At 37.2% G+C, this 24,930-nt stretch overlaps 1 protein-coding gene and 1 long non-coding RNA gene across 2 annotated transcripts; both read right to left on the bottom strand.

Annotated features, from left to right (window-relative positions):
* Nucleotides 1-14,249: 14,249 nt before the first annotated feature.
* On the bottom strand, nt 14,250-20,550 carry LOC146735637 (uncharacterized). The gene is made up of 2 exons (XM_085505970.1): nt 20,471-20,550; nt 14,250-20,312 (listed from the first exon to the last, which is right to left on the bottom strand). Exons 1-2 carry the CDS (start codon nt 20,548-20,550, stop codon nt 14,495-14,497), a joined length of 5,898 nt encoding a protein of 1,965 aa, XP_085362096.1. The 3' UTR covers nt 14,250-14,494.
* LOC100377845 (uncharacterized) lies at nt 20,550-21,818 on the bottom strand. The gene is made up of 2 exons (XR_013422389.2): nt 21,625-21,818; nt 20,550-20,746 (listed from the first exon to the last, which is right to left on the bottom strand). It is a non-coding gene; the product is annotated as an uncharacterized LOC100377845 (long non-coding RNA).
* Nucleotides 21,819-24,930: the final 3,112 nt, after the last annotated feature.

The following is a 24,930-nucleotide window of genomic DNA, read 5'->3' as shown; positions in this document are numbered from 1 at the left end:
GTTCAAAATTATTAAAACCTAAATATTGGATTATAAAAAAAAAAACATTTGTTAATATGACAATCCGCTCAGACCATCACAATGCCAGATAGCATTTGCATATCACAAGTCATAGCATCACAAATCAGCTCAATTTTACTTCTCAGAAGTTGTACACACTCTTATGTATTTTGACATCAAAGATATCAATTGATATCGTTTCTTTGAATCAAGAACTTATGGGAGATCGGTGAATATGCAAACTTATATAAATTTGGTCAAATCATGGAAGGTACTACCTTCCATGGTCAAATACAAAAAATAAATACATAAAAAATATTCATAAATATTCACCGTATTACTGATGCAAATTTTTAGTAGAAGAATGGTACCCAGCATTTCCACTTATAAGGCATAACAATATTATAGGTGAGGGGGTATCGAATTTTCAACAGTTCATGTTCATTATTTGGTATCTCTGCCTTTGTTCCTACGAAGTTGATTATTTTTGCAGGCTGCACCCAGGACAATGGGAATACCATCCGCTTATCATTGAACGTATCTATGCTAGATCTTGGTTTCTGAAATGTTTTGGAGAATGATCGATTCAGCATTAGTTGCTCTTTCCCCTCATATATACCATTGTATATCCTCCATTGGTGTAGATCAACCCACACGTCGTTATACCGCGACATGACAATGTTAGAAGTTATTCTATGTTCTTTCAGTCTTTGTTCGAATTCATCTTGGTTAAACTTGTTTCCTTCTGGTATCACTCTTGAAATATCGCCATCGCCGTCATGTCTGCCAAGAAATACCACAAAGAACTTGTGACACACATAAATATTTATTTGCTGGATGAAGTGATTTTACACGCACATGGATGCCGAGATCTCGCGAGACTTGTTTTACAATTGACGGTGCCGTTGACCATTAGTAAAAGATCAGGGATGCAAGTACAAAATGTCAATTCCTTCACTTAGTTTTGGGATTTTTTTTCCATGATGAATTTATTGTATTTTTTTTTCACTGTGTAAAATATTTTTCCTGTGATTTAGATCATTTCATTTGTTTTCCAAATTCTGTCATTGCCCCCTACAACTATTGCAATGCAGCTTTTCTCTTAGTCACGCTCTCAAGCGACGTACGTCGTCCGTGAATTCAAAGTGACGTAGATTGGTGAAAGTAATTTAAATATTTAAATTTGTTATGAGAACGCAGGCTGTTTTAGTTGAAATCCCGCTTCCACAATGGTAGCAATTATATTTTTGTTTCAATGATACATATTGTTGGTAGCTGACATATGTGTATTGTCCTCTCCCATGTTTCATTTTTACTGTATATTTCTTGTCTTACTTTATTATATCGCCAGACCGTGTCGCCCCGAGAAGAGTCCCAAAATCTAACCAGTACGTCACATTCATATCGTTATATATCTCAACTATATTCCGTATAACATATCTAAGGTCATTCTGCTGATCTTCGCTCAAGTAACACGGTTCGTTGTAGTATCCCATGAGTTTGGGCATAAGAAATAAATGCACCATTATTAACATAATCGTTATTATTGCAATTAAACCAGTCATTCTCACTGCGACCTTTCGTTTGTTGAATCCTCGAATGTTGTAATGAGGAATGTTTGCCATCGCTGCAATTCCAAATATGGATCGAATGTCAAATCACGTGGTGTCACTGTGTGTCCATATGTCCCTAGATTTGTTGATATTAAAATCAAATTATTCCTCTTATTCAGCTTAACTTAATACTACAATCGAATCACTGTGGAAGGATGTACGTATGAAAGGAGTACTCTAATACGAAAATTACTACTACTGTGACTGAATAAAATTACTGATTGATTGATGAGGCAAATCGGTCATAGGCACGTACAATGTGGGCATAATTCAGGAAGACGTACCTAAACGTTATGCATTTTTAAAATTATGCTAATTTATTCATGACGTGGCAGTTTCTGTGCTCATGAATATTCATTAATTTGTGGGTCAATACATTCTAAAAGGGGCGATATATTAATTTTGGGGCAAAAGTTAGAAAGGAGGAATTAGCAACATTACAATACAAAAGAAGGGTCCCATTTTGAAAACCGCAATGATGCTTGTGCGCGTCTCACTTACAGCTGATAACCTTGTTTGATACTTTGACTTGCTTTCACTGACTTCCATTGGAGCCTTTGTACTTTTAAGCAGAAACATATTGGCTAAGAGAGAAGACGCCCATATGAAAAATGATAGAACTACAAATGCAAGAAAAAGAAAGAGGTAATTATACAACAATTATTGTAATCAACAGTACAAACTGTAAAAAACGCATGTACAGACAATATGCAACATGAAAGGAAACATCAATTCAAACAACATATTGACCTCTAAAGAAAAAGCTCCACAGATGTAGAAGAATGCAATTGACAGTTTTTTATATCACTTTTCATTTACTAGATATTCAACTTTTCATCAGTATTATGTAGTCAGCCATCTTGATTCTCAAGCAAAGGATTATGGTAAACTATAACATAGAATTTGTTGTCGGAAATTGAGAAAATGATTTCATCTATAACTTTAAAAGTTGAACTTAAAATTGGCTGAAAGTTTAGAAATTGGTAGCATACATGCACTGGTGCCATCCATGTTCATAAAATAGTTGTTATGGAAACAGAACTGGAAAATATTTGTTTTTATGTTTTTCTACCAAATGCTCACATTTCCTTATATTGTATACAATTTACCAATGTGAGTAGGTTATATAGGTGATATATTACATGCTGACCACAAAATAGGGACAAAAAAATGTCATTATATATTTCACGACTAAAATATCGATTTTTATTTTTTTAAAGTTTTTTGGCAATATCTTCACTCTATGTGTATTTGAAATATTCTAATTTCCACTACTATAATTATGTACATGAGTAATATGCACAACGAAAATTTGAACTAATTCGCATCAGTATTTCTCATGTTATAGATGAAATAATTTTCTGACAACAGATTATATGATGTCATATTTTACCCATAATCCTTTGCTTGAGAATCAAGATAGCTGACTACATAATGCTGATATAAAGTTGAATATTTAGAGAATGAAAAGCGGTATAAAAAACTGTAAATTGCATTCTCCTACATTTGTGGAGCTTTTTCTTTAGGGGTCATTATGTTGTTTGGATTGATGCTTTCTCTAATGAATAGAAGATATGCCAACCCGTCACCTAGGACTGTGAGGGCGTTATATCACGTAAGACAACCTGGGTCAATAAGGCCACTGATGTACACACAATATTACCCCCGGTAAACCTGCCTCAAATTGAGCGAATAAACGTCTTAACAGATACTTCAGAATCAGTTGTTTTATTAATTTCCACCATTACAAGTTAAATCGCTCCAGTTGTCGTGCTGCGCATGTGCGACATTTGTGTTGATGAACATTGATTTTCCCACAATCCAATGCGCTCTTCTAATGGAAATCACAAGTATGAGGTTTGACCTGAGTTTGTACTCGTTGATCTGCACAGCAGTCAAAGTCGCCATCTATATTTATATGAGGGAAATAAGTTGCGCACTTACAGAGAACTGAAACAGAGTTTGGCTTTGAAAACTACTTACACGTAGTCAAAAATACTCATCACAGGTCATCAATGACAAAATTGGGGATTAGTGCTCACAGACTACAAATAGAGACTGGGAGATATAACAACACAGATATATTTGACAGAAAATGTCCATGTTGTGAAAATAACGCCATAGAGGACGAAGAACATTTTCTTTTAACATGTGATCTCTACGCGGGAGAAAGAAAGGAACTTTATCAGCTGTTATCACTCCCACATTTAGCAAACAATAAAATAAAAAATTAAAATATATTTTAAATAATAAAGATGAGAAAACAATAATACAAATAGCAAAATACATAGAGAACGGTTTCAAAACAAGAGAGGAAAAACTGAAAACATTATAGTCAGCTATCTCAAGATAAGGTCATGTACATGCAATATTAATCTAAACATTCACCAACACAAATGTGAAAGACAATCCAATTTACTTTACCATTCTTTTTTTTCTACTTTTATTTGCTAGTTGTTTTTTATTTTATTTTATTATTTTCCTGTGTATATTTTTATTCTGACATTAATTGTTTGTTTGTCTTTATTCACATCTGTATTGCATTTTATTCAAAATCCTAATAGGAATTCGAACGCAATAAAGATAATTATTGAGACCCATATATCTCATGCATGCATGCGTGGCGCGACGACTACCGCCCTTTAATTTGAGAGAATAACTGTAGGCACCGTTGGTTGAGAATGATAACAGGGAAATTCCCGGTGTCTGCATCGGGTTCACAATAGTTCACAACAGAACTCAATCGTACAAATAGCTTCATCCTACCTTGCGTTGTTTGACCCGACCTACCGTTCCGACGCATCCAACTTCCAAGCACACACATGATAAAAGCAGGCAAACATAGTTATGCTGAGAGAAAACGTCCAGGTTTAATACACCACGTTAACTCAAAACTGTCAGTATTTTAAAAGCAATTCCTAATACAATAACGTCCGTAAAAACTAATATGATCTCCAATTTTCCGTGTCGAAATAGGTCTTGTATCATTCTGACTAATATTGTCTTGTGTCTAGGGGTCAAGGGTCACTACTACTAAAACAAAAAATTTATTTATTTATTTATTTATTTATTTATTTATCTATTTATTTATTTATTTATTTATTTATTTTTTTATTTATTTATTTATTTATTTATTTATTTATTTATTTATTTATTTATTTATTTATTTATTTATTTATTTATTTATTTATTTATTTATTTTCGTAATAATGTAATTTAAATAAATAAAAAAACGTAAAATTGTAGACAGGGGCAAGGTGTAAAATGTAATCAGCTATTTTATTTGTCCGTAATTTGTACAAACCCCTCATTGTTTGTAAGCGTTGGGTCCCAGGCGACGATAACAACACACGCTAAAAGCGCAAAGGCTCATGGGTAGACATTTGCTTGTAAACAATGACGCTATGACCATCTGACACATACGCAGGTGACGACTTTCCGCTTTAAACATAAATTATCAAATATATTATAAAAATGTAAAATCTAATGAGGAATTAGGAATTTTCTTTATCTTTATTAAAGTGTAAAAAACTATTTTTTACCAGAGATGGAACTTTCATTTTATTTCCTGTAAAAACGTAAAATGTCCTTTTTATTTCCTGTAACCTGTACCAGGTATCCCCTCTTGCCCCCCCCCCTCGACTGTCTTTTCAAGTTAATTTCGTTTTACGTCGAAGGCACGCTTGTGTACCACGCCACGATCATGTTATCACCTTATTTGTTCCACCTTAGTGGTAATGCCTTAAGTTTCTTTATTTTAATTTGTATATACCGATTCGTATATATATATCGAACAAACGACCTCTATTGAAGGTTTTGTATTGTGTGACGTCATCAATTCGTGTGTAAGTACGGCTTTTGGAATGCTGACCTTCATGACAATACTAGTATGCTTCCTTAGGCACCGGTCACGGTGAGTTAATTCTAAATAGACAATTCAGAATCAGGAAATACGACCAGAGTAAGAGAGCAATTTTAGAGTATATCAGAAACACTAACGGAAAAAAACACTGCGGTCCAGAATACAAGCAAATGCATGAATCTGGCCCACAATCCGTGGTAGCGCCACCAACGGCGCGAAAGAACGTTTTTTATATAAATGCAGAAGTGATGTGGTAATTTCCTGCGGTATTATTGTGTTTTCAGAATTCCGGGCAAAAATCATAACTAAAAGTGATGAATGCAAATGCAACGAGGTTACTGTTAATAGGTTGTAGGCCAAAAATCAACGAATTGATTAAAATATCATCAATTTACAGTGACCTTCGTGTTAACCTTTCAAAATCGTCGCATTTTTTTTTTTATAAAAACACTTTTACATTTTTTTTGTGTGACTAGGACTAGGTTTGCGTGACAAACCACTTTTCTTCTATACAACGGCATTACTCGTCGCTGACGACTACAACACTTAATTCTTTGACGACTACAACACTTAATTCTGTGGCAACTACAACACTTAATTTTGTGATAATTCTATGACAACTACAACACTTAATTCTTTGACGACTACAACACTTAATTCTGTGGCAACTACAACACTTAATTTTGTGATAATTCTATGACGACTACAACACTTAATTCTGTGACGACTACAACACTTAATTCTGTGACGACTACAACACTTAATTCTGTTACGACTACAACACTTAATTCTGTGACGACTACAACACTTAATTCTGTGGCCACTACAACACTTAATACTGTGACGACTACAACACTTAATTCTGTGACGACTACAACACTTAATTCTGTGACGACTACAACACTTAATTCTGTGATGACTACAACACTTAATTCTGTGACGACTACAACACTTAATACTGTGACGACTACAACACTTAATACTGTGACGACTACAGCACTTAATTCTGTGACAACTACAACACTTAATTCTGTGACGACTACAACACTTAATTCTGTGACGACTACAACACTTAATTCTGCGACGACTACAACACTTAATTCTGTTACGACTACAACACTTAATTCTGTGGCCACTACAACACTTAATTCTGTGACGACTACAACACTTAATTCTTTGACGACTACAACACTTAATTCTGTGACGACTACAACACTTAATTCTGTGACGACTACAACACTTAATTCTGTGACGACTACAACACTTAATTCTGTGGCAACTACAACACTTAATTCTGTGACGACTACAACACTTAATTCTGTGACGACTACAACACTTAATTCTGTGGCCACTACAACACGTAATTCTGTGACGACGACAACACTTAATTCTGTGACGACTACAACACTTAATTCTGTGGCAACTACAACACTTAATTCTGTGACGACTACAACACTTAATTATGTGGCAACTACAACACTTAATTATGTGACGACTACAACACTTAATTCTGTGACGACTACAACACTTAATTCTGTGGCCACTACAACACTTAATTCTGTGACGACTACAACACTTAATTCTGTGACGACTACAACACTTAATTCTGTGGCCACTACAACACTTAATTCTGTGACGACGACAACACTTAATTCTGTGGCCACTACAACACGTAATTCTGTGACGACTACAACACTTAATTCTGTGGCCACTACAACACTTAATTCTGTGACGACTACAACACTTAATTCTGTGACGACTACAACACTTAATTCTGTGACGACTACAACACTTAATTCTGTGACGACTACAACACTTAATTATGTGGCAACTACAACACTTAATTCTGTGACGACTACAACACTTAATTCTGTGACGACTACAACACTTAATTCTGTGGCCACTACAACACTTAATTCTGTGACGACTACAACACTTAATTCTGTGACGACTACAACACTTAATTCTGCGACGACTACAACACTTAATTCTGTGACGACTACAACACTTAATTCTGTGACGACTACAACACTTAATTCTGCGACGACTACAACACTTAATTCTGTTACGACTACAACACTTAATTCTGTGGCCACTACAACACTTAATTCTGTGACGACTACAACACTTAATTCTTTGACGACTACAACACTTAATTCTGTGACGACTACAACACTTAATTCTGTGACGACTACAACACTTAATTCTGTGACGACTACAACACTTAATTCTGTGGCCACTACAACACTTAATTCTGTGACGACTACAACACTTAATTCTGTGACGACTACAACACTTAATTCTGTGACGACTACAACACTTAATTCTGTGACGACTACAACACTTAATTCTGTGGCCACTACAACACGTAATTCTGTGACGACTACAACACTTAATTCTTTGACGACTACAACACTTAATTCTGTGGCAACTACAACACTTAATTTTGTGATAATTCTATGACAACTACAACACTTAATTCTGTGACGACTACAACACTTAATTCTGTGACGACTACAACACTCATTTCTGAGTTGATGAGACCACTAATACGACACTTAAACGTCTATTCATATTTTTGTAGAAATTGGTCATAACACGCATGAAAATGTTAATTGGCTTATTATGTAAAACCATATGAAGTTATTGCCCCCGCGGCAACATGAAATAATATTCATTTGTGTGTTACAGTGACGTTTTTTGAGAAACTTAAACTTAAACTTAAAAATAATTTCATGGAGCACAGTGAGACATGCTATAATACATCTGCCATATAAATCCGTGTTGAAAACGTTACAATTCTGACGTTGTGACCATTTTCCACTAAGATACAACAGTGACCCCCAACTGTTTTTAAGTCAATATACTTGTATCGTTCACCTGTTCTTGCATATAATATGTAACCACCAAGTTCAACGTACTTTGTATATTAAGAGACGCCAGGTTAGCCAAAGTTGAAACCTTTATAGGGTACTCAGTACATTGGCGTCAGTACACGTAAAGATAAGACGTGTTCTCACTTGGCGGTATGTGTGGCGACATGAATGCATTAGTAAAGTGGTTTTATATTGAAAACACAAAACAATAATTTTTTTTAACAAAGAAATCAGTCCAAAAACATTTAAAATTACATAGAATCGCTTGCTTGTTAGAGGGCGTGAATATATTTCAAACAAGGGTCATTTTATAACGTACGCGTAGTTGCAGGGCGTATATACATATGTATCGTATAGATAAAGCTGATTTCGACATAATTGTCCAAGGAATAATTTGTAAATGGTAGAATGGCGTTCAGTTGGTAGTACAAAAACTGTCACAGTGTCGTCGCTATCGTTAAATCTAATTGGTAGAATCATAATATACAGTCCAAATCTTATGTAAAGTAAGATGGCTAATATAATTTGCTTGTCGCTCGCTTCTTAGTAGAATTGTAACATTTCTCGATCTTAGGTCTAAGCCGCACACATCATAGTCACAAAATATTGCTAGTAAATCTGACAAAGATACTTGTTTACGCTGTTTTTTATTCACTTAATTTAGACAATATTAGCAAGTGCGTTGACCACGTCTAATTTAGCTTTGCTATTATCGCTTGCTGGCCTAAATATTTTTAGGCGCGTTTTGGTTAAACGAATCTTGAATCGTAGGAATTGTGGATAAACAATGTTGGACGATTATTATCTCCATTTTATTAACAGATTCGCCTGAAATAATCTCTATTATTATACATACAACTGTCACCGTAACACTATAAGTTACATCGTGTCGTAATTTCGCTGTATTGCACTGGGTATTTGCATCCTACCGTATTAGGAAATGCGAATGCCAAATATGAAACGACTACGCAACAAGCGTCTTCTAATAATAAAAACAAATATGGCAACCCCAAACTACTTTGCTAAATCTGTTATAAACGTTTGGATTTCGGCATGCCCATGATGTATCCTTGGGAAAAAAATGTATAATAATAAGGTTATTACGAGGATACCGCAAAGTATACACTCAGACAGTACGCCGTCGCACCGACCTGCGCTGCGCGTCGGTTGATACTCCCGCTGTACTGTCTTCGTGCATATTTTGCAACACTTGTTAAGTATGATCATGAGGGTGTTTCACTGGAACGCAGTCCCTTTATCCGTCTTATGGAGAGACTATTTCTAGAATGAGAGGAGAAAACATAGTTTTACCGTATTAACGAACTTTTGAAGAAGCTATCTTCAACCAAAATGTTGCAGGAAGTTTTTCACACTCACAACCTCCGTGTGGTGATGTGAAGTCGCTGCAGGGCGCAACTGATCATGAGGTATAAGAAATTCCCCTATAAATACCACTTATTTTACGATATTTGAACACAGAACGCAAACACTTTTTTTAGTAGAATTGACATTTCGAGTACACAACAATGAAATATCTTTTACTAGTTCATTTTGAGGTCAGGAAACCAAACAATTAGGTCAATGTCACCTGATCAGGCGTTCATATCAGCTAGTGCATCTGGTGGCGGTATATAAAGGGGTATACTAATAACTTTCAAAACATAGAACATAGAACATCATCGAAATGTTTCATTCATATTGAAAACATACTTTGTTTATATGAATAAACTATGTAGTCTTTACTTGTAAATGTTTTGGATTCAACCAGATCAGTTATAACCTCTCACGAATGTGTACTCGGTTTGTTCAACAATGCAAATTTACTAGTGACGTAATCAAGTTTAAAGGACGGTGTAGTGCGTGTTCGGATTTCCTGAAAACAATCATTTTTACACACGCAGTTCTTCAATGTTACAACATACGAAACATTAATACATTTATATTTGCTTATTATACGTACAGATCAGGAATAAAGCGGTCAGTTTATTCAACATTTCACATTTTCCCGGTTTGTCGCGGTATAAGTCTTCTTCAACTAGACACGAGGCAGAAGGCCGAGGTTTATAATTGTTAGCCCTCTCAAACTACTACAAATACTATACTTGTTTAGGTGCAATCATTCATCATCCCTGGCATGTATAGTACTTTCAGAATACTATTTAGGACTGAACATGACAGCCCGAGTTACATAGCATAGTTTACATAGACTCTCTGCGGCCGTAGACCCGAAAACACTCCCAAGTCAAGTCATATTTACATGAGAGCTGACTTGTCGAATGTATTTCTTGATTTATTTATTGAGTGACAGTTGAGTCGAAGCAGAATTTGATACGTCGAACACACCTGTCAACAAACAAGCCTTCTGATTGGTCTTACTGTTAGGAGTTAAGGCTCGACAGCCAATCAGACACAGTCTTGTAAATAGCTTCACATTGTCTCCACAGTCAGCCTGACTTAAAGCGGGGGAGTCGTCAGATGGCCATAGCGTGTCAATGTTTACAAACACGCGTCTACCCATGAGCCTTTGCGTTTTAGCGTATGTTGTTATCGTCGCTTGGGACTCAATTCCCGCGCGTGCGTAGGTGACGACCCTCCCGCTTTAATCTGTATCACCTGGGAATCAACATGGCGTTTGGAAAACAGAAATTAATCCAAAGAAATTTGAGATCTAAATACATTTGATTTCTTTTCCACGTCTGAGCATTGCAAATTTGTCACCCTTCCTAGGGGCAATTCTAATAGTATTTTTTGTTGTATGGTTTGTATGATTATATTTTGTGCCTTATAGAGGACGTTATGTTTTTTGCAATATGCCGTTTATACATTAGGTTCGATTTTTGTCACGGGGTTATTTTCACAACGTCCATCAAAATTGGCAAAGTACCAACGTCATTTTGTTTTCAACGATTGGTTATTTTTTTAACGGGAATGGTCTTCGTTGGGGGCGCTCTATGTTGAACAGGTGACCTATCCATACAGTTTTATTTAGTTTTATATAATTTAGTGTTTTTTTTTTTCAATTTTAAGGCAAAATTATCAATATCCACCACAAGAGTAATTCAATAATGACAATGACAATTTGAAATTCCACGGCAACATTTAAGTGAAACACAAACAAACACACCGAAGCCACGTACTTGGCTTATCTATCAATCCTCGGGGCGGACATCCGGGCATTTTCTACCGCCTGGCAACCCTCGCGGTGAAAACAAAGACCAAAACTCGCAGAAAACGATACTTTGGGATGGTGGTTGAGACTCCCCTGAACAGTATAACACGATTAGCCCTACGTGTGTAACATATCTAAATTTGGTTGTTCAGGATTACTTCAAAGTTGAGTTTGTGTTGTTTTCTCGAATTTTCACCGGCTCGACCGGCGTTCCACACTAGCGCGAAAAGAGCCCATAGAAATGCATGTACAGTGGTGCGCGTCTTAGCAACGTGGAACGTCTTGTGACGTAGCTCCGCCCCCGAGGATACGTCATTCTTATCCTAAGGGACGGAGCTACGTCACAGACGTTCCACGTTGCTAAAACGCGCACCACTGCACATGCATTTCTATGAGCTCTATGCGCGCTGCTGTGGAACACGCCTGTGCTGTGGAACGCCGGTGAAAATTCGAGAAAACAACACAAACTCAACTCAATCCTGAACAACCAAATTTATATATGTTACATACGTAGGGCTAATTTTGTTACACTGTTCAGGGGAGTCTCAACAACCATCCCAAAGTATCGTTTTCTGCGAGTTTTTGGCCTTTGTTTTCAACGTGAGGGTTACCAAGCGGTGATAATACCCGGATGCCCCCCCCCCCCCGAGGATTAGTTGCGCCCTACAGCGACGAAGAATGTATGTTACTTATGCATGGCGTAAATATGTTCAAGTCGTCGTTCGTAATGTAGAAATTTATTACATTTTAAAAAAACACTGTCTTCGTTATTGATAGACGAGCACAGATACCTGGACACAGTTCTAAGCAAAATTGATACGGAGAACAGCGCCCTCTATTTACGATACAGAAGCGCTTTGTCGCTAGAGGGTGCTGCATATACGATTAGTAATCAAGACACTGATAAAGGAAATACATGATATACAAAGAGAAATACGAGTAATAGGTGATTTTCCGTTCACTGCGAGATCTCGCATAATGCGTGAAAGGCGCGGAACGAATGTCTGCTGCAAAAATCGAATGATTTAATTTTGATTTTTTTTTTATAGTTTACTATCGAAATGCTTAGATTCCCGCCGAAAGTATGGCGTTGATACTTACACTTAGTTCAATAAAATTTTACGACCATCAAATGTGCACAGCACAATATTGAGCGTGCGAATAAAAAAAAATACTTCGCCTTTGTCGAATCCCACGCAATTTTTTTTACGTCACTACGACGTCAGGACCTGTGTTTATTCTGATTTTACGTTTGATTTCACGCATAACGCGAGATCGCGCAGTCAACGGGAAATAGTCTATTGAGAAATAAATCTGTGGTTATGACCAGAAGGACCGTTTTCTCATTAGAAAGACAATGTATGTAACAACGAAACATTCGTTCGACTATGGGGTACATATTAAGTGAAATTGACAATTTTGCCGCATGATGTACAGTTTCTTTAATTAAAAATAAGTGTATCAAGAAATATCACGGTAATGTTTTACAATTAGCCTTCAATTTAATTTTAGGTTGAAGAGATGTGTGTGCAGGTGACACGACACAGTAGAGGGCGCTGGTCGTCGCGACTGGTCTTATTAGACATTGATTCACGTGACGTATACGCCGCATGTAACATGTATATATTACATTAAATTCACTTTAAATATTTTGTTCTCCTCTGGGATATAGATAAAACAAAAACACGTTTTTGTATTTTCGGTTTTACCATAACTTGAATTTAAAAGGCGGTAGTCGTCGCGCCGCGCATGCGCGAGATATATGGGCTTCATATAAACAAAGATGGCGACTTTGACTGTTGCACAAATCAACGAGTAAAAACTAAGACGTTACCAAGCTTTAATCAGGTATTTTTTCAGGTATCGAAGGAGTCACCGGCGGTAATTAGTACAAATAACGCCCATGCCAATCCACATACTTTAGATTTCATTAGAAGAGTGCATTGAATTGTGGGAAAATCAATGTTTATCAACACAAATGTCGCACATGCGCAGCGCGACGACTACCGCCCTTTAAGAATTAACATTTTCAAATTATAAATCAAATCATGTCACATCATATTGTATGTGTTATTTACAGTCGTCTTCAGTTTCACCAATGATGGATGAGTTTTGCTCACCTAAATCCGAAAATAATAATAATAATAGGACAATTATTTCCACGAGTTACAGTTCAGTTCTGTTTAAAATACAAATAATAATAATGTGGTGATATGAAATACTGTAAAACATGTTTAAATAGCTACATGCCAGTTTAGCGAATTTGACTCAATACATGAATTAACCGAATCTTAATTTAGCTAAAGTGTCAACAATGTAAACGTGAGAATATACTTTATTTTAAATTAGCGACATCTTGAATTAGCGAAATTAGCTAAAACAACATGCTAGCTAAAAAAACATGTTTTACAGTAATTCAACAATAAATTTTACAGAATCAAAGTTATCTTTGAAAATAAAGGGCAATTCTTGACCACGGACTGACGTCACACTTTGCAACTTCGCCGTGGAAGTCGGTGGGGGCTTTAAACACGCTGAGAAAAGTGCGGGAAATCCTTCAAATAATTTTAGATTATAGACTAAAATGTGTTCAACTTAGAAAGTAGACTGAGACTTTAACTACGAAAAATAATCCAGTCGCGTGAAAAAAATGTACCTAAAAATATAATTTGTTTTCAAAAGAACGGCGAAAAGGAATCGACATTAGGCTCATTGGTCTAAATTTTCACTTTTCTGTTTATAGAACATATGCGTCGGGCATCATGGCATGCATTGCGCCATCTAGCTTTACACCAGCTTTTGACTTCAAGAAGGTTGTCTCAATTACTTTTTTTCTGTAGATTATTTTTTTCTAAATGTTCTCCTAAAAAAATTCTTTTCTTAATCTAACCAAGTCCCAATTCTTATCAAGATCTGTATAATTATTTGCATAACTTACAGTTAAGTTAATGAGATGTTAATTCTGATTCGCCAACTAAATATCTTTACGTTCAATAGTTTTCTCATCAACACTTGCAGCATTGCGTCGAAGCATGGCTTCAAGCTCCATCACCCTTGATTCGAGTTCCGATATTCTTTTACTCTTGTACTCAATCTCCTGTTGTATGATTTCATTTAATGTAGTATACCCTCCCTTCAGGTTATCATGACGCTTTAGAAACTCTTGTAATTCATCAATACGTCGATTTTTCTTTTCGTTTTCCACCTTTATGTGATGTATTTCATTGTTTAATGCAGGAATAACTTTGTTCTCGTATTTCTTTTTCACTTCATCCAATTCAATGTTTTTATCAACAAACAGGTGTTTTATTTCTTCGCGTAAATCATTGCATCTTTTTCTAAGTAGTGTGTTTTCCTCGGTCAACATTGTAGATTTGTCTTCAAATACTTTAATTTTATCTGCTACATGATTTCCAGCAATGGAATTAATAGGATTGTTATCAGTTGGCGCAAATGAAGTTTGCTGACTTGCTGATGCGTGTAATGTTAAATCAACTGATTTTATCATGTTATCTTCATGTACCACATTGCTTTTTGTCTGAACTTCACTACTATTCGCACTGGACGTCAAATCTACTGTTATTTCTTTTAGTAAGTCATTATCTGAGAGACTCATTTCCTGTACTAGTAAATCCATTTGTGTCTTGACACCAGATGCTGTGTAAGTTGCGTCAGTTTCACTTGCAACATAATTGTTTTCTATGGTAGTTTCAATTGTAGTTTCATCCACCCTTGGCACAGAAACATTATGGCTATCTTTGTTATCACTGTATTCATCATTCATCTTAACATCAATTTCGCTATGTGGGTCAGAATATTCATGTTCAGGCTTGCTAATTGTACCTTCCCCATTGTTATCATCAATGGACATCACTGTGTATTCACTGGAGGACTCTGGTTTCATTTCTTCATCTAGAAGAACGTGCACGTTTTTGTCATTCATAGATGACTTTGATTCAATTGACTTGGATATGTCATCATTATCTGTATCACCACTATTTTTTGATTTGGTCTTGTCATGAACATCATTATCTTGTTCATACGAATCTAAACCAGGTCCTTCTTTATCATCTTCAGGTTCTTTGACACTGGTCTGCTTATCATTCTCTTCACATGTTTGTTCATCAAGAGGTTCTGAATTGTCACCTCCCTCTTTATTCTCTGAAGGTTTTTTAACATCAGCCTGCTTATCATTCTCCTCACTAGTTTGGTCATCGAAAAGTTCCGAATAGTCACCTTCCTCTTTATCCTCTTCAAGTTCCTTGACATCATTCTTCTTATCATTATCCTCACTTGTTTGGTCATCAAGAGGTTCTGATTCATCTTTTCTTTCTTTATCCTTCTCAGGTTCTTTAACATCAGCCTGATTATCATTCCCCTCACTTAATTGGTCATCCAGAGGTTCTGATTCATCACCTCCCTCTTTATCCTTCTCAGGTTCTTTAACATCAGCCTGATTATCATTCCCCTCACTTAATTGGTCATCCAGAGGTTCTGATTCATCACCTCCCTCTTTATTCTCTTCAGGTTCTTTGACATCAACCTGCTTATCATTCCCCTCACTTGTTTGGTCATTCAGACGTTCTGATTCATCACCTCCCTCTTTATTCTCTTCAGGTTCTTTGACATCAACCTGCTTATCGCTCCCCTCACTTGTTTGGTCATCAAGAGGTTCTGATTCATCTCCTCCCTCTTTATCTTCTTCAGGTTCTTTGACATCAGTCTGCTTATCATTCCCCTCACTTGTTTGTTCATTGAGAGGTTCTGATTCATCTCCTCTCTCTTTATCCCCTTCAGGTTCTTTGACATCAGTCTGCTTATCATTCCCTTCACTTGTTTGGTCATCAAGAGGTTCTGATTTGTCACCTCCCACTTTGTCCTCTTCAGGTTTTTTGACACCAGCCTGCTTATCATTCCCCTCACTTGTTTGGTCACCATGAGGTTCGGATTTGTCACATCTCTCTCTATCCTCTTCAGGTTCTTTGACATCAACCTGCTTATCGCTCCCCTCACTTGTTTGGTCATCAAGAGGTTCTGATTCATCTCCTCCCTCTTTATCTTTTTCAGGTTCTTTGACATCAGCCTGCTTATCGCTACCCTCACTTGTTTGGTCATCAAGAGGTTCTGATTTGTCACCTCTCTCTTTATCCTCTTCAGGTTCTTTGACATCAGCCTGCTTATCATTCCTCTCACTTGTTTGGTCACCATGAGGTTCGGATTTGTCACATCTCTCTCTATCCTCTTCAGTTTCTTTTACATCAGCCTGCTTATCATTCCCCTCACTTGTTCGGTCATCAACAGGTTCTGATTTGTCACCTCCCTCTTTGTCCCCTTCAGGTTCTTTGACATCAGTCTGCTTATCATTCCCCTCACTTGTTTGGTCATCGAGAGGTTCTGATTTGTCACCTCCCTCTTTGTCCTCTTCAGGTTCTTTTACATCAACCTGCTCATCTTTCCCCTCGCTTGTTTGGTCATCAAGAGGTTCTGATTTGTCACCTCCCTCTTTGTCCTCTTCAGGTTCTTTGACATCAGTCTGCTTATCATTCCCCTCACTTGTTCGGTCATCAAGAGGTTCTGATTTGTCACCTCCCTCTTTATCCCCTTCAGGTTCTTTGACATCAGTCTGCTTATCATTCCCCTCACTTGTTTGGTCATCGAGAGGTTCTGATTTGTCACCTCCCTCTTTGTCCTCTTCAGGTTCTTTGACATCAGCCTGCTTATCATTCCCTTCACTTGTTTGGTCATCCAGAGGTTCTGATTTGTCATCTCCTTCTTTATCCCCTTCAGGTTCTTTGACATCAGTCTGCTTATCATTCCCCTCACTTGTTTGGTCATCGAGAGATTCTGATTTGTCACCTCCCTCTTTGTCCTCTTCAGGTTCTTTGACATCAGCCTGCTTATCATTCCCCTCACATGTTTGGTCATCAAGAGGTTCTGATTTGTCACCTCCCACTTTGTCCTCTTCAGGTTCTTTGACATCAGCCTGCTTATCATTCCCTTCACTTGTTTGGTCATCCAGAGGTTCTGATTTGTCATCTCCTTCTTTATCCCCTTCAGGTTCTTTGACATCAGTCTGCTTATCATTCCCCTCACTTGTTTGGTCATCGAGAGATTCTGATTTGTCACCTCCCTCTTTGTCCTCTTCAGGTTCTTTGACATCAGCCTGCTTATCATTCCCCTCACATGTTTGGTCATCAAGAGGTTCTGATTTGTCACCTCCCACTTTGTCCTCTTCAGGTTCTTTGACATCAGCCTGCTTATCATTCCCCTCACATGTTTGGTCATCCAGAGGTTCTGATTTGTCATCTCCTTCTTTATTCCCTTCAGGTTCTTTGACATCAGCCTGCTTATCATTCCCTTCACTTGTTTGGTCATCGAGAGGTTCTGATTTGTCACCTCCTTCTTTATCCCCTTCAGGTTCTTTGACATCAGTCTGCTTATCATTCCCTTCACTTGTTTGGTCATCGAGAGGTTCTGATTTGTCACCTCCCTCTTTGTCCTCTTCAGGTTCTTTGACATCAGCCTGCTTATCATTCCCTTCACTTGTTTGGTCATCCAGAGGTTCTGATTTGTCATCTCCTTCTTTATCCCCTTCAGGTTCTTTGACATCAGTCTGCTTATCATTCCCCTCACTTGTTTGGTCATCGAGAGGTTCTGATTTGTCACCTCCCTCTTTGTCCTCTTCAGGTTCTTTGACATCAGCCTGCTTATCATTCCCTTCACTTGTTTGGTCATCCAGAGGTTCTGATTTGTCATCTCCTTCTTTATCCCCTTCAGGTTCTTTGACATCAGTCTGCTTATCATTCCCCTCACTTGTTTGGTCATCGAGAGATTCTGATTTGTCACCTCCCTCTTTGTCCTCTTCAGGTTCTTTGACATCAGCCTGCTTATCATTCCCCTCACATGTTTGGTCATCAAGAGGTTCTGATTTGTCACCTCCCACTTTGTCCTCTTCAGGTTCTTTGACATCAGCCTGCTTATCATTCCCCTCACATGTTTGGTCATCCAGAGGTTCTGATTTGTCATCTCCTTCTTTATCCCCTTCAGGTTCTTTGACATCAGCCTGCTTATCATTCCCTTCACTTGTTTGGTCATCGAGAGGTTCTGATTTGTCACCTCCTTCTTTATCCCCTTCAGGTTCTTTGACATCAGTCTGCTTATCATTCCCTTCACTTGTTTGGTCATCGAGAGGTTCTGATTTGTCACCTCCCTCTTTGTCCTCTTCAGGTTCTTTGACATCAGCCTGCTTATCATTCCCTTCACTTGTTTGGTCATCCAGAGGTTCTGATTTGTCATCTCCTTCTTTATCCCCTTCAGGTTCTTTGACATCAGCCTGCTTATCATTCCCCTCACTTGTTCGGTCATCAAGAGGTTCTGATTTGTCACCTCCCTCTTTGTCCTCTTCAGGTTCTTTGACATCAGTCTGCTTATCATTCCCTTCACTTGTTTGGTCATCGAGAGGTTCTGATTTGTCACCTCCATCTTTGTCCTCTTCAGGTTCTTTGACATCAGCCTGCTTATCATTCCCTTCACTTGTTTGGTCATCCAGAGGTTCTGATTTGTCATCTCCTTCTTTATCCCCTTCAGGTTCTTTGACATCAGCCTGCTTATCATTCCCCTCACTTGTTCGGTCATCAAGAGGTTCTGATTTGTCATCTCCTTCTTTATCCCCTTCAGGTTCTTTGACATCAGCCTGCTTATCATTCCCCTCACTTGTTCGGTCATCAAGAGGTTCTGATTTGTCACCTCCCTCTTTGTCCTCTTCAGGTTCTTTGAAATCAGTCTGCTTATCATTGCCTTCACTTGTTTGGTCATCGAGAGGTTCTGATTTGTCACCTCCATCTTTGTCCTCTTCAGGTTCTTTGACATCAGCCTGCTTATCATTGCCTTCACTTGTTTGGTCATCCAGAGCTTCTGATTTGTCATCTCCTTCTTTATCCCCTTCAGGTTCTTTGACATCAGCCTGCTTATCATTCCCCTCACTTGTTCGGTCATCAAGAGGTTCTGATTTGTTACTTCCCTCTTTGTCCTCTTCAGGTTCTTTGACATCAGTCTGCTTATCATTCCCGTCACTTGTTTGGTCATCGAGAGGTTCTGATTTGTCACCTTCCTCTATGTCCTCTTCAGTTTCGTTGTCATCAACTTGCTTATCATTCCTCTCACTCCTTTGGTCATCAAGAGGTTCTGATTTGTCACCTCCCTCTTTATCTTCTTCATGTTCTTTGACATCAGCCTGCTTATCATTCCCCTCACTTGTTTGGTCCTCAAGAGGTTCTGATTCGTCACCCCCCTCTTTGTCCTCTTCAGGTTCTTTGACATCAGCTTCCTTATCATTCTCCTCACTCCTTTGGTCATCAAGATGTTCTGATTTGTCATCTCCCTCTTCATCCTCTTCAGGTACTTTGACATCAGCCTGCTTATCATTCCCCTCACTCGTTTGGTCATCAAGAGGTTCTGATTTGTCACCACCCTCTTTATTATTCTCTTCAGCTTCTTTGACATCAGCCTGCTTATCATTCCCCTCGCCTGGTTGGTCATCAAGTGGTTCTGATTTGTCACCTCCCTCGTTGTGCTCTTCAGGTTCTTTGACATCAGCCTGTTTATCATTCCCCTCACTTGTTTGGTCATCAAGAGGTTCTGATTTGTCACCTCCTTCTCTAACCTCTTCAGGTTCTTTGACATCAGTCTGCTTATCATTTCCCTCATCATGCGGTTCTGATTTATCAGGTTGTTTGGGTGATATTTTTGGTTGGTTTATTCTCTCTGCTAACTCATCTTCACTGTAGATGGTACTTAAAGAAGAGCATGTAGAATCATAAGAAGAACTACTTGATTCACTTTCCCCTCTAAGATGCTTTATTATATTTCTGTTAAAATCATCTGCATTGTTTGGCTCCTGCTGACTTCCGGTATTGTTCTTATGGCTGCTCGTAGGCGAAGTATTGAACACGCTTGATAAACTCGTATCACAACTCCCACTGCCCTGGCTTGTTTTATTTGATAAGCTATCAATACTTTCACTTGATCCATTTTCTTTTTTCATCGTTCCATTTTGAGGTTTGACGTCATGCTTTTCCTTTGATTTCTTTCTTCCTTTACCAGATTTTGAACTACCTCGTTTTTTCTTGGTACGCTTCTTTGGTGCGTATGGCTTCTTCTTTACGTTTGATGAATTTGTTACCTTTGTATGGGATGACATGCAGCTACCCATGATGTCTGCCGATGTCTGGTAAGAAAGATGACAAAAAATAAAACATTTATTATTTACTGTTGATATGGTTGATATGCATATGTTCTGCGATAGGTAATGACAGCAATAGCTTGTTACCTCAAGCACCACCGACTTTTATGTGTAACCAATCTAGAATACTTGTCAACAAAGGTAATTTTGTATATAATTAACTTATTATTATTTGATAATTAAACCGTAAAGCTCGATCAGTACACAAGACAAGGTAGAGGAACTGGCACACAGCCAATACATGTCAATATCGCAAATAAGACATCATATTGGCGAAGCACTTCTTCAAACCCAAAATAGATCTGATGATTCATATCTTGTGATAATAGCTAATCTATTAATGCACTATGCACAGTGTTAATAATTGTACACATTAATCCAACTCATGCTATCCGGTCGTTTCTATAATACTTATATCAAATTTCCATAAAAAAAGTGTTGACAATATTTATTTTATAATCGCCTTACAAAACACCTAAATTGAATCTGTTCCAAATGGATGTCAAATATTACAAAAGATCGAGTAAACAGTGTGATGTATGGTTCCAGCAACAGTAAACATAACAATGAGATAACATCGTTGAAGCAAAGGATACTACGTGCATAGCTGCACGTTATGTCCCCTACCCAACCCTATTTATACACTCTGTTTTAACTCTACCTAAACCAATGTTAATAAGCTTGCACTATAAACGAAGTTCCACCCGCTTGGATGTTCAAAGTTCTGGTAATGCGAGGCAACAGCGAACAACCTTATTCCCAACAAATAAAACTGTCACAAATGACCGAATTTGTGAAAGAGAAATAATACTGTATAACGTTGCCATATGGAATGGTTTGCCACATGGAAGTATTACACATACCTGTTATAGCAACAGAGTAATTTGGGAAGCCAAGTCCAGCGTAACTATGTGATTGTAGTGCACACCTTTAGTTGATCAGTGGAATTTACTGAGCGCTGACGTGATAAGGTTAAAGTAAGTCCACCGATCCTCGGACCTATAGATAAACAATACGTGGCATTACACTCATTAAGGTAGTTACCCTTGTGGCCGGTACTGATAGATAGGATGGTGTAGCGCCCACTAGCAGTGTACAGTTTGTATATCTTTTATAATCTTCTGATAGCAACAGATAAACATGCCGTTTCTGCACAAACGTTGTTTCTGTCCGTACATGTTGACACATTAATTTTTTTTTCTGAAACAAGTATCGTATAGTTAATAGAACTCTACAAGCATACTTTAATATACTCAATCGTTGTTCATGATAAAGTGTTTTCAAGCGTTTTTTTAGACACAATTGCACGGGCAAAGCGACCCTAGACAACTCTTATGTTTCATAAAAAGGTCGAGTAGTCGCAATTTCCTTGAAATCGGTCACGTGACGGGGCCGTAGAAAATTATGACGGACGTCCCACACTATTATGAAAAGTGGCACATAAAATCATCAAGATGGTGACATTTCACCCAGTGGCCCTGGTAAGTTGTTATCTTGTACCGTAATTCCTGAGGTTCGCTTGACACAACTGGAGACCAGTACGCAACCCCGTCGCTATTATTTTTACTTATAAGTGATTTATTGTACGTCGGTATTTAAAATATATGCTATGTTTTCAATGCTCATATTTCGGCGATGTCCGTTACAAATTTTCACTAGTGACTCAGTAAAAATCTGAGAAAGTAAAAATCGGAGAAAAATGATCGATAGTTATCTGTATTGCTGCTTTAATAAAATTATATCAGATCTTACTAGTAGTTGGAAATGTTGATTTTTGGCTTAAATAGTAAGAATAGCAATATACGTAGTGAACTTGTAGGTTTAGAAGCACTGATTTCGCATTTGAAGAATAAAACAAAATCACTAGACATTTTGATTATAGCATTGATAAAGCAGTAATTTCTGCACTATTGTGTATACAGAAAGGGATGAAACATTGTGTATGATGGGGGTTGCCAAGTAAAATTTAACGTACTAGTATGTAAACGTTATTACGAATAGTACACTGTGGGAAACTTGGAGTTATTTCCGGGATGTATGCCTCTCCAATATTTCTATTTCTCTCAACGTCAGCCTTTGCCCTATCCAATATTAGCGGATTGGGTTCCACTAACGGTACCGCCTCAACCACTGGTAGCAGTCCCCCCGAAGACTCCGGAAAACATCAAATAGACGAATACCTGACAAAAACATATGCTCAATGCATAATGAACGACGGAGAGCAACAAAGTGACATAGGAATCCATGAGAAGTGCAAAAATCCATTCTATATCTAGCAAAAACCATTAGAGGGACAAGAACCTATATTATTTAAAAAAAAACATAATGCAACGATAACGGAAGCTCGCGATAAGGAAAATACGGAAATATACGATGGTTAACATTCCAAAATTCTTAGTACGGTTTTGTGCAACACAATGCATGTTTAACATTTTTGAAATTTTTGAGTTCTGTTTTTGCGAGATCTCTCCAAATTATCCATTTTGAACTGAATTTGATAATTGTACAAGGTCCTTTCTATGTTGCTAAATTTAAAGATTTCTCTGTAAAAAAAAAGTATTTGCAACATACAGTTTTACTTTACCATGCCAGAAAATGGAGTATTTTAAATTAGAAGTTGAGTGTTCCCATGACATATGTTATGATATCGTTTTGTAATACCAAACATGTAGGTGTGGAGACTTATTTATATAGTATTAAAGATGTTTCTGTGTTTTTTTTAAAGGGAAAACATTTAATTTAATTTAATTTAATTTAATTTAGGCGGGTGGACTTCAAAATTCTGTCCGATCAGGGCATGTGTGTTATGTCATCAGATTTACCTTATATATCTAACTACTTGTACTTGGACACTTGGGACAGAACTGACACTTGTCTTGAATACGCACCTTGTCGTGTGTCGGGACTTGTCCATTTTAGCCCGACTCCCAGAGTGAAAATGTGTACTCTATACCGTATATCGCCATCGCCCGAATAAAGATCTACAATTCCAATGTTAGTTTTGATACTCAATTTTGACAACCCTTTACGTGATTTATTTTTTTATTACCCCCCCCCCTTACTGCTTGTCGATTTAATATTAAAATACGTGAAGACCGCTAACAAAACTTGTCCACATTTCCCACTTGTCCCATATGCTTCATATAGCACTATTTCTATCGGCTTTTGCGCCAAAATCTGAGAAAGTAAAAATCGGAGAAAAATGATCGATATTTATCTGTATTGCTGCTTTAATAAAATTATATCAGATCTTACTGGTAGTTGGAAATGTTGATTTTTGGCTTGAATAGTAAGAATAGAAATATACGTAGTGAACTTGTAGGTTTAGAAGCACTGATTTCGCATTTGAAGAATAAAACAAAATCACTAGATATTTTGATTATAGCATTGATAAAGCAGTAATTTCTGCACTATTGTGTATACAGAAAGGGATGAAACATTGTGTACGATGGGGTGGCCAAGTAAAATTTAACGTATAGGGTGTTGTGTCAAACTATGACATGGTTTTGTTCTGTATGATTCCTATAGAATCAGACTCGTTTTGGGGAAAGAGTCCATCTATTATTTACATAACATCATGTACTATTTAGGTATACAAGAATACTTTATTACTCAACTTGTGTTACGCCTAGTACCTACAATAGAAGGACAAATATTTAAACAATTACCATTAATGAAGTACACAACAGTCCTTCAAATACAAAGAAACAAAATAAGTTGTTGACAATTTGGAAAAAGTAATTTCCCATACCGACACTGTATCTATAAACTTCAAAAGACAGGTAATGAGATAAATTCCCTAACAGTAATCACAAACATTTTAGTCAATCAAGAAATGTACGCTGAATTGAAACACAAATTTTCTGTTTTGGAATTAAATAATATACAGTTACATCAATCAGACAATTGAAAATAAATGTATGAAAAAAATAATTACAAAATATAATATTTTTCATATTATAACAAAGCACAGACCCTCAATTCGAATTTCTGGGTTTCCAATATAATAGAGAAACTTAATCCTGGTTCAGAAGGTTCAATATAAAGAAATACAAAATAAAGGTTGTGTTATATAACAATGTTTTGACATAGTCACTGCAGCCTTAAGTATAAAATACAAATATACTTTCATTTCTTATCTGTGAATAAATTCATTCTTTCGAATTCAA

Source organism: Saccoglossus kowalevskii, chromosome 12 (assembly GCF_978046115.1).
Source record: "Saccoglossus kowalevskii chromosome 12, keSacKowa6.1, whole genome shotgun sequence".
In the NCBI taxonomy this organism is placed as follows: Eukaryota; Metazoa; Hemichordata; class Enteropneusta; family Harrimaniidae; genus Saccoglossus; species Saccoglossus kowalevskii.
This window is presented reverse-complemented; position numbering and strand designations above follow the sequence as displayed.